Source organism: Pinus tabuliformis, chromosome 6 (assembly GCF_031772625.1).
Source record: "Pinus tabuliformis cultivar Carrire ecotype Pingquan chromosome 6, CPIR1, whole genome shotgun sequence".
Taxonomy (NCBI): Eukaryota; Viridiplantae; Streptophyta; class Pinopsida; order Pinales; family Pinaceae; genus Pinus; species Pinus tabuliformis.
Window position 1 is genome coordinate 725677718 of NC_142292.1, and position 11122 is coordinate 725688839.

An 11122-nucleotide genomic window follows, 5' to 3' on the forward strand; every position below is an offset into this window, starting at 1 on the left:
ATAATGATAGTTCCAATACTTGTTTATGGATATAAAGTATGTGATCACATATATCTGAAAAAACATATGAAACTAGATTAAATATAGCTATAACACATGATAACAATTTCCATAAGAATAAAACAATACCATTTATGGGATACCCTTAGATAAACCAAGAGTATATGCAAATATAATGAGAATTGATTATGTATACACTAAAATTGGTAGCCATAGATAATGACATGATATTTGAATTAAAATCCTGCACGATGAGTTAACAAAGTGAAATAAAATTCTCACAACACATAAAATGGGCTTAAGATTAGAATATAGTAGAAGGAAAGGTGCTTCAAAGATAAAAAGAGGTTGGAAAGTTATACACAATAACACTATATGAAAAGAAAATGAAAAAAACAAACTACTAAAAAGATCATAAAATATAAAATATTATTTTTATTTAATAAATATGATGTTCATATACATTTTTTACACGGTGGGAAAACTTATCATAACTTAGTTGTCAAACTAGTAGTGAGGACAACTATCTCTGGCTACTACCCACGGATGTAGACTAGCTCATCATTGTTATTCAAGGAAAACCACACCACCTGTAATAACCCACTGGTGGTCCATAAGGGCGCAAACTTTCACTCTTGCCAGATGCCTCTAGGTCTTGAGGTGTTAACTTGTTCTTACATCCGAGAAAAATGAGCTCTTAACCAAGCAAAAGCAGTTTTAGGACATACTCTAAGCCTTATAATATTTATATACTTACTTACATTGTGATGTATTTATTTACAATTATTTATCATAATTCCAAATTTGATTTTCTACTTGAAAGTTATCTAAATGATATTTTAAAAAAAGAACTTTCACTTTAGATGGATGAAAAGTTGAAAATTTTTAATATTTAATATATTTGTATTTACTTTATCAGAAACAAATAAAAATAAAAATCTAATAATTAATGAAAGTTGTTGAATAATATAAATTGACAAAAAAAACAATTGTTACAAGAGTTGTTGAGAGATGTAAACTGATAGAGTACATTTGATTCCAAGCGCAGAGAATCAAATGGTGTCACCTACTTCCAAACGATAGGGACAAGAAAGAAGCCTAAAAAATGTGAACATTTCCATCAAATGGGCACTTCCATCACACTCTAACCGTACAACTCCATGGGATGCCTTGAGGATCACATGCAAAACACAATTGATAATTTGTTACTGTGTTGATTGGTAGTAAAAAAAACAACTATATTGCCTCTGCCTCTCCTAACAATTATTTAAAGTCCACCCACATAAGACCTATTTTAATTTGTTATTTGTTTTTTGGCTTTAACATTAAGGAAATCCCAACTCAAGAAAAATTCATAAACAAATCCTACGTAATAGAAGTTCGTGGGTAAGTGTGAATGCTTGGTAACCTAACTTTTGGTAATGGTGATGGGCCCACAAAAAATGTGAAGTACGGTGCAATTTAAAAACCTAAGAAACCAACAACATCCATTTAATAATAAATTTATGATCACATGACCATTATTTTACCTAGTACTCTCTGTGATGACATGAGCATCATGTTTCCTAGTACTCTTTTCACAGTTATTCAGCACCATCAAAGTTTTCAGGGTTCATTAGTCAACCAAGCTTAGGGTTTGGAATTAAATGAGGAGTCCCAAAAAGTTATATTATTATTGGATAACTTGGGATAGGGGCACTTTTGACCTTGGTGGCTTATTATGAGGATTACCCTTCTATATTAATCAATTTGGAAAATCCATGCACTTGGGGTGGTTTCATGGCCGTGTCTGGTGGTTTGGACTTTTGGCATAGTTGGGTCAAAGTAAATGTGGGGTTATTGTACTTCTTGGGTTTTTTTAGGTTGAGGTGTTGGGTTTGTTTTGAAAAGCACACCGCCTTAGGTGGCACAACATTATTAAGAAATAGATTGCTTTCAATGACTTTCTTTCCCTCTATTTCTAGAGAGCAATTTTGGGAGAAAGTGACTCTATGGAGAACAACTTTGAGAGATAGCAACTTCCAATGAAGATGCATAATGGAATTGATATGAGATGTTTGACCCCTTAAGCATGGGAATGGAGTGTATATTTAGATTTTGAGCTAATTGGTATGAACTTTAAAGAACATATTGACCACTTTTTGGGTATGTTTAAAAGTCTTGGAAAAATATATAAATCTAAAGTCAAGGTTGATTCATTAGTATAAAGGTAAAGATGTATTATTAATTATTTCAAGGCCAGTTTTTCCATGGTCAGCAAGGTAACACTCATTAAATTAAAATGATTTAATAATAGTTTAAAGTTTGGGTAAAGTAAATAAATTTTTAATTTATATATGAATATTTTTACAATTAGGTTTAATTTAAATATAAGAGTTTTTAGTTTTATCTTTAAGTAAAGATTATATTTTTTTAATTAGTTGGGTTAAAGTCAAAGTTTAAAAACAAAGTAAACATAATTTTTTTATAAGAAAATTGAGTGTCTAATAAATTTTAAAATGATGTGAAAACTTTGGCTATATGAAAAAACTTGAGAATAAAGAACATTTTTCTTTAATTTATATATTTATATTAAATTTCAATATCAAATATTTATAATTATAGAAATTCATAATATATTTTTTCTAATTTTTTAATTATACAACAAAATAAATTATTTTTTTATAGTTTTTCTCAAGGTGTTGTTCTTAGTAAATGATAGCAATCATCATTATTATCATCAAGTTTAATATAGAGATTGTTTGCATTAAAAATTGGTTGATTTAGTTGACTTTTGAATAAATTCATGAATTAATGTGATTATGTACTCTCTCATTGCAATAAATGATATTAGTAAATAATAACAACCATCATCATTGCTATCAAATTTAATATAAAGATTATTTGCTATAAAAACTTTGTCAATCTAAAAATTGACTTTTATATGCAAGTTCTTAAATTGATGTGATAACAAAGTATCATTGCCATATTAATATTATTGTAATTTTGTCAATATTAAAATTGAATTATTTTTTTGAAAAATTTTAATTTCTTATTTATTAAAAAAAATCATGTTATAAATTTTTAGAAACATTTATTAAAATTAAAAAAAATACAATTAATGCTTATTTAAACAATAATAATAAAATATTTACACTTTTAAAAAATAATAATAATACAAAATATTAAATGATATATATTTAACCTTTTAAAAGTATTTATAAAAATCTGGAAAAAATATAATCATTACATATTTATATAATATCATCGAATATATTAAAAATATATAACCTCGAATAAAGAATATAAAGTACTAATCAAAAATACATATTGATATAACGTCAAATAAATAATATAAAATAGTTATGGAAATAGTAAGACTAAATTTATATTTTGGTTTTATTTTTAATATTTATCTTTAAATTTTATATGGACATTATATTTGACCGTACTAATAATAAATTTATTATTTATAATTTGAAAATAAAAATAATTTATAAAATCGTATATATATTAGAAATTTATTTTAATATTATATTTGGTTTATGTTACATTATAATTTATTATAAATATGTTATTAATAATTTTCAAATAAAAATACTTTATAAAATAATGTTTATATTAAAATTGTTTCTAATTCAAAATTATTGTAATGTTATATATATATATATATATATATACTAAATTAATTCAAAATTATTGTAATGTTATATATATATATATACTAAATTGTATTTTTTTAAAATTTATTTAAAAGAATTAATTACTGGTAGGTATTATATTTGTATGATATAGGATGATTCTAATGGCTAATGTTATAATCTCTAGATGCTTATGTATCTCAGATTTGAAATTAAAACTTTTTAGCACATTTCAATTCCAACTATTAACATTATAACCTCTAAATGCCTTTATATATATATATATATATATATATATATATCTCGAATTTGAAATTCTAACTTTTTAGCACATTTCTATTACCAATTAAGCTGCCAGAAAAAAGTTGATATTACATTGCATTTACTATAATGACTATAATATTTTTTATTAATATCATTATTAAATAGACTATGTTGTTAATAATCATAAATTAATAATATTTTTGTTAATAACATTATTAAACTCAATATGTTGTTAATAATCCTAAATAAGTCATTTATTTCATTATTTAAAAAATTACATTAAATTTCAACCAAAAACTCTAAAATATATAATAGTTACACTACACCATTTAAAATATATATTTATATACATTAAAAAAAACTAATTTAAATAAAAAAAATCCATTTGATATCATCTCTTGTTTCAATGAAAGATTTCTTTTTTTATTATTATATGTAAAATAGCATCTTCCAAAAAACAAAGTTTAGTCTCATTTTTTAATGAAAATTGGATTCTCCCATAATTACATATAATTCTAAATTTACCTCATTTTAATTATCATTTTTATTTATATACATAATATCTCATTCTAATTATTCTCACTAGCTATACATATGTTCCTCTAATAAAAAACATTTCAATCTTTTAAATTTTAATATACTATTTTAAATGTATTAAAAAAAATTATAAATAATTTTAATATTAACATATATAATATAAAATATTTTTTTATATCAAAAATATATTATATTTTTTACATTTATAAATTAAAAATAATTAATTAATTAGTATAAAGTTTATTTTTTTTTTTAAATTTAATTAATTAATTTATATGAAATTTAATCACATTTACTTGTTAAAATTTTACAAAAAAGAAAAAGAAAAAACTAAGAATGAAAACTAACTAGAGGATAAAGACTATCTCATTAATGCATCAAATAAAACATCAAATAAGAACCCATCTCATGGAACCTCAACTCAACTAAATTTTATTAAAAATAAAATTTGCTCAAATTTTAAACCAAAAAAAAAACTAAGAATGAAAACTAGCTAGAGGATAAAAACTATCTCATTAATGCATCAAATAAGAACCCATCTCACAATCTTAAAAACGATATCTTGCAAGTGGAACCTCAACTCAACTCAATTTTATTAAAAATAAAATATTTTATTAAATTAATATATCATATCACTATTATATCCTTATCTCAATTATTAAAAATAAAATAAAAAATTCTTATCCTATTAAATCAAATTATTATGTGTTTTAGATAGAAAGTAACAAAATACTTTTGTTAAAATAGTATCTGATTCAATTCCCCCCGCCCTAATTAAAATGATATATTTAACTATCATAATAATGTGTACCACGCAAACTTACCGATAAAAAAAATGAGATCGCTGTGATATTCTTAGCCATCAATCTCGATTTCACGCCATAGAACCAAAACCCAAAAAGTTTCAGATATGACATTGATGTGATTCCCATCACAACTCAAATCATGGCCTGAGAATATTACGTGGTTTAGGTGGTGGGGTTAAGAAGCACATGGTCCCCGCTTCCTCTCGCCTCTCTCCCATCATCATAACAACTGGTAACAATACAATAAAATCGTCAAACTCAGACCTGGGCAGGCGAAGAACAGGGTCATAACTCTGAACAGTGACTTGAAACCGACCCATTTATCCATATTCTCGATTTATGGATGGGATTCCCTTGCAGAGAAAAAGAAGGCATTGAAGGTGTCCTTCCGACATCGATGCCCCCATGAAATCCCGCATTCCCAACCGCAGTCATTTACAACCACCCCCGTTGGTTGGTATTAGGTGAGCTAATCCCGCCCTTTGCCTATCACGTTACTGCATTATCTTCTAATTCCCTGCAGCCACCATCACCACAGTAGCCTGCCTCTGTGCTAAAATATTCAGCAATTCTGCCCCTGCCCATGTCCGACCTCTGTGGTTTTGTATTGGGAAGCCCCAAAACATTTTGTCACTTTGGTACGTGTGAAAGTTCACGTGGATGTCCTGCACATTCCATGTGAAAATTCATGCTGTTAGATAGAAGAATGGGCTATTTTAGTATAACACTCTGAGCTCAAGCTGAAACAGGGCATAGGTAGGGTTAGTTCTGTTCTTGCTGAGCTTAGCTGGTTGTGTTTAGTTTGTTTTGTCTGTTCAATCTCAGTCTGATTGTATGCTTTCATGGAGTACTTAGAAATTGAGACCCCTGGTCTGAATGGGACATAGCAAATTGAGATTCTTGGTTTCTGCAATTAGCACCATCATAGCAAACACTGCATCTTCTGCAATGTATGTTCTTCATCGTCAATCTGAGGCTTTGTCTAACACTCTTTCTGTTCTGAGATCTTATGCTGTTGATTTTGGCTCTTAGAACATGAGGGTATGTACTATATAGTATTGAATGGGTTGTATATTGGTATAGAAGATTTCACTGTCCTGCAATCAATACCATGTCTCTGCCTAATGGATGTCCTTATAGAGCATGTCTAGGATTTTGCTGCCAATGGTTAGTGCTGAATTTCATATTTTGTTCAGTATGTGGAGTGAATCAAGAGGGTTTATTTCTGCTTACACTGAAGAACTCAATGAGTGACCCACTGTTTGTCCTGGGGAACTGGAACCCGGGAGACTTGACACCCTGCCGATGGAATGGAGTAACCTGTGAACAAATTCCAGGCAATAACGATTCCAGTGTCATCAGTCTAGTTCTATCCGGAAGCCAGCTTGTGGGCAGCATTCCATCAGAGCTAGGATGCCTCCAATACCTTCGTCACCTTGACCTTTCCAGCAATGATATCAATGGAACGATTCCCTATGAGCTCTTCCAGGCAACAGACATGCAAAAGCTTAGCTTGGCCAACAATTCAATCTCTGGCACCCTGCCTTGGAGCATACAGCAGTTGAAAGCTTTACAGTACCTTGACCTGTCAAGCAATGGCCTCACAGGAATCATCCCAGAGAACATAACAGCATTGACGGAACTAAGAGCTGTCATTTTGGGAAGTAACTATTTTTCAGGACCTATTCCCAAAGGATTTGGATCACACGGAAAAGCTCTTGAAGTGTTGGATTTGTCTTCAAATATGCTTAATGAATCTATCCCTGCTGATCTTGGCAACTTATCAAGTCTATACTGCTCTCTCAACCTGTCTAGAAACAGGATTTCTGGTACCATACCTACAGCTTTAGGGCATCTTCCAGTGAATGCAAGTATAGACCTTTCCAACAATAATCTGACTGGACCCATTCCACAGTTTGGAGCTCTTTTGCATCAGAAAAATGATGCTTTTGCTGGTAATCCAGGTCTTTGTGGTCACCCACTGACAAATTTATGTTCAATTCCTTCAACACTCTCGGATCCTCCAAAAATCAGCTCACCTTCAGCAATTGCAGCCATACCTGTTATCAACAAGGGAAAAGGTCTAAGTAAAGGCACCATTGCTGCCATTGTAGTTGGAGATTTTGCAGGGATAAGCCTCCTTTGCGCAGTTTTTATGTACCGTTACTGGGGAACAAGAAGAAAGGAGTCAGAGGATGGGCCTAATACCAGGAATATTCAGTTGGACGACAATGGAGACTGTTCTTCCAGTTCGGGTAGAGTTGGATGGCTCTGCCTTAAGAAAGTTGATGAGAGTTCAGATGGAAGTGTCTCGGACAATGGAGATCAACAGCAAGGAACTTTTGTGACATTAAATGGAGATCTTGACATGGAATTAGATAAGCTACTCAGAGCCTCTGCATATATATTAGGTGCCAGTGGTTATACTATATTGTATAAGGCAGTTCTGGAAGATGGGCTGACTTTTGCAGTAAGGCGACTTGGTGATGGTGGTTTGGAAAGGTACAAGGATTTTGAAGCAGAAGCTAAAGCAATCGGTAGGGTTAAACATCCCAACATTGTTCGCCTCCGAGCTTTCTATTGGGGTATAGAGGAAAAACTGCTGGTTTATGACTACATTCCAAATGGAAGCTTGGCAAATGCCTATTATGGTGGGTTCTCTTGTTCTCTTTTCTCCATTTCATGTATATCTGCAGGTAATCTCGTTCAATTCGTTTCTGCATGGTTGTTTTTTATTTTTTTTACAAAGATAGCCCTTCAATCGCTTGCATGTTATAAGTTTCTTATGGATTCCACAATCTCCCCTGTTTAGCTACTGTTGGTAATCACAAGCCTGCATATTATGAGTTCCTTACGGATTCCACACTTTTCCCCTGTTTAGCTACTGCTGGTAACCACTAGATATTCAATGACATTTGATCCCGAGACCTGCTTGACCATTTGCACTAAAGCATCTTCTAACCAAGCTAATCCTTGGGGCTATCTCTGCGATATTGTTATCAACTAACCTTAGTGGCATTTGATATTATAGTGAATTTTCATTTGCTATTATTCCAAATAGTCTGCAGGCTTATTCACAAGTATCCCACAGGCTTGGTAACTGCACAAGTCCCTGAAATTGAAGCCATCACCACTGAGGCTGATTTCTCCTTGCCTTTTAGAATGACCGTGTATGAAACTGTAGACCTTGAAAGTCTTTTCTATATTTTCTGAAGGATACAAACACCAGGAATAAGAAAATGAAGGAAAGTGAAAGTTGCAGGTTTTTTTGGCAGAAGCGTCATAGATGTGAACGAAGATTGTTACATCAAAGAACTAAAGAGCGACTATACAAGATCCCCATCTCTACATAAGCAAGGAGAGCTAGAAAATAGAGTTTGGTTCCAACTTCAAGAACTATATCTTTGAAAGTGAAAACGAGAACCTTAGGAATAGGAATCAACTTTCTGTGATGTGTCAAATTATTTGGGATTCTTCATCTTTGCTGCTTCATATAAGAATTTATTAAAGATAACAATATCAGTGGATCTTGTTCAGATTCTGGATTCTGCAGAGTCTATCCCTGTTTTCTCTTCTTTAGAATATATATCAACCCTTTTGTTTTGTTATCAGGATATGTTGCAGTTTATTTCATTTCTCTTTTATCTTTAAGATGGATATTTATCCTTTTTTTCACCACGTTCTCTGTGGTTCATTTAAATTGGATATTTGTCATTTTGTTCACTGGGTTCTCTGTATTTTGTTATAACTGGTTATTGATAATTTTGCCCACTGAGTTTCCTGAGGTCGAGTATAATGCTTTCCTTTCTTATCAAAGAGTATTGATTCCTTTTCAATTTCAACATTCTGGATAACAAAATCCAGTTCTCTGTAATCATTGTAAAAGGGAGTCCATTATCATGTAGGGTTTGAATTGCTATTCTCCTCTTGTTGCCTGCTAATCTTGATCATCTTGTTCATCTTCTAAGGTTCTTAGTGGCCTATCCTTTTCAGATCCTTTCACATGGACATTGACTAACACTGTATCTCTCCAATCTTGCAGGAAGGTCATCAAACTCTCCCTTTTATCTGCCATGGTTGACCAGGATTAAAATTGCAAAGGGAGTAGCCAGAGGCCTGGCTTTTTTACATGAAAGGAAGTATGTTCATGGAAATATTAAGCCAAGCAACATCCTTCTGGGCTTTGACATGGAGCCATACATAGCAGATTTTGGGCTAGAAAAGCTACTGGACACTGCCAATGTCAAGTATAGTAGCTCTGCTATCCACCTAAGGAACCTTGAAGGTATATTTTCAGGGAGCAAACGCTCCACTGGCTCCCGCGATAGCCTGCAAACAACACCTGATTTGCTGGGCAGTCCAGGCACATCCAAGAACTTTGTATCTCCTTACCAGGCCCCAGAGGCATTGAAAACTCTCAAACCCAACCAAAAGTGGGATGTTTATTCCTTTGGGGTTATTTTTCTGGAGATTCTTACTGGGAAGCCACCTTCAGATAAGGATTTTGCAGCATGGGGTCAAAACTTTGTTGATGACAAGCATCGCCTTTTGCGCATCATAGATCCTACTCTTCGACCAGAGGTTGAAGGAAGGGAAGAAATCTCAGTGTCTGTGGGGATTGCATTGAATTGTGCTTCTGCTTCCCCTCAAAAGAGACCATCAATGAAGGAGGTATTGCATTTTCTAGAAAAAATGCCATCATCCACAACCGATTAACCAATTCTTTCTTCCTATGTAGCATCCTTGCTTTGACATAAGTTGGACAGAGATGAGGACTTACACCCACATTCCATATTCAACAGCTCTACTTAGACATTGACATAACTCATGTAGACACCTCCATGATTGGGACTCAGCAACAGACAAACTCTGCTGTCAACTCAGCTTCTTATGAAATATTTCTACAGTTGAGGATTGTAGCAAAGCTCAGGGATCAAACTTAACTCCATGCTTATGAGGCATCCGCGTTCTCACAGTTTACTTGCAGCTCATTTTCAGTTTTAGTGGGAAGGTGATATATGGTGTATTATTGTTGCAGTGGCAGGAGATAGATTTTAATTGCTGGTTGGATCAAAAGAAATTGATGCACATCAATATTGAAAATGAGATTTATTGGTTCAGCTATAGTTTGCATATACAAAGAAGAAACTGCTCTTTTTTCAGGTTAGAATATTTATACATACATGTTCATCTCAGCAACAAATGATAGTTTATCAAAACCATGAGAATGCTACACAGCTTCCTTCATAAGCCTTCTTAGGAAGACCATGAAATAAGATAAGTGACCCTGTGCCTTTATTTGTATCTTATTCTACATAACATCTTCTTACTTAGCTGGAGAACAATTGGCTGCAGTATTTATATCAGTTTCTATGGAATGTTTCTGCTGTTATATATTGAACAGGTCCATTATACCATATTCCTGGTAAGCCATATTTTATTGATGACTGCTTTAATTACTTCAGTTTGGAGACTGAACACATCATAATGACTCAATTAATTACATTACAGTATTGGGATATTGTGTTACATCATAACGGTATGGATTGAATTGATGGGAAAATTTACATTGTACTGTTATGTGATATCATTAATTTAAATTATGTTACAACTATGCACCCATTATACAATATTTTAAACGCACAGTTCTGGTTTTGTTGTAAATTGGTTGAGCATAAGCCAATGCACTCCATTCCACATGACTTTCAATGGAGATCGTAGTGATGAGAAAAAAGATAATTTGTTAAAATAATTGGGTTATTATTAATAATTGTGTTAAGAGTTAACTTTTTAAACTATAAATTGACTTTAGTGTCCAATTATTTTAATCGACAAGATTGATTTGATTGTAACTTTTACCTCAACAAAAGTTGGAAATAGATATTCACATGGGAG

The 11122-nt window shown here is 32.0% G+C and overlaps 1 protein-coding gene across 1 annotated transcript; it reads left to right on the forward strand.

Annotated features, from left to right (window-relative positions):
• The first annotated feature begins 5494 nt into the window (after positions 1 to 5494).
• LOC149260750 (putative LRR receptor-like serine/threonine-protein kinase At4g37250) lies at positions 5495 to 10646 on the forward strand. The gene is made up of 2 exons (XM_089421046.1): positions 5495 to 7878; positions 9270 to 10646. The coding sequence occupies exons 1-2, from the start codon at positions 6339 to 6341 to the stop codon at positions 9941 to 9943; spliced, it is 2214 nt and encodes a 737-aa protein (XP_089277172.1). The 5' UTR covers positions 5495 to 6338; the 3' UTR covers positions 9944 to 10646.
• The last annotated feature ends 476 nt before the right edge of the window (positions 10647 to 11122 follow it).

Bases quoted from the DNA above. Each gene is read 5' to 3' on its own strand.
- LOC149260750 (XM_089421046.1), top strand. From the start codon at position 6,339: ATGTCTCTGCCTAATGGATGTCCTTATAGAGCATGTCTAGGATTTTGC. The intron at 7,879-9,269 runs GTGGGTTCTCTT...CCAATCTTGCAG, and splicing joins CTTGGCAAATGCCTATTATG to GAAGGTCATCAAACTCTCCC.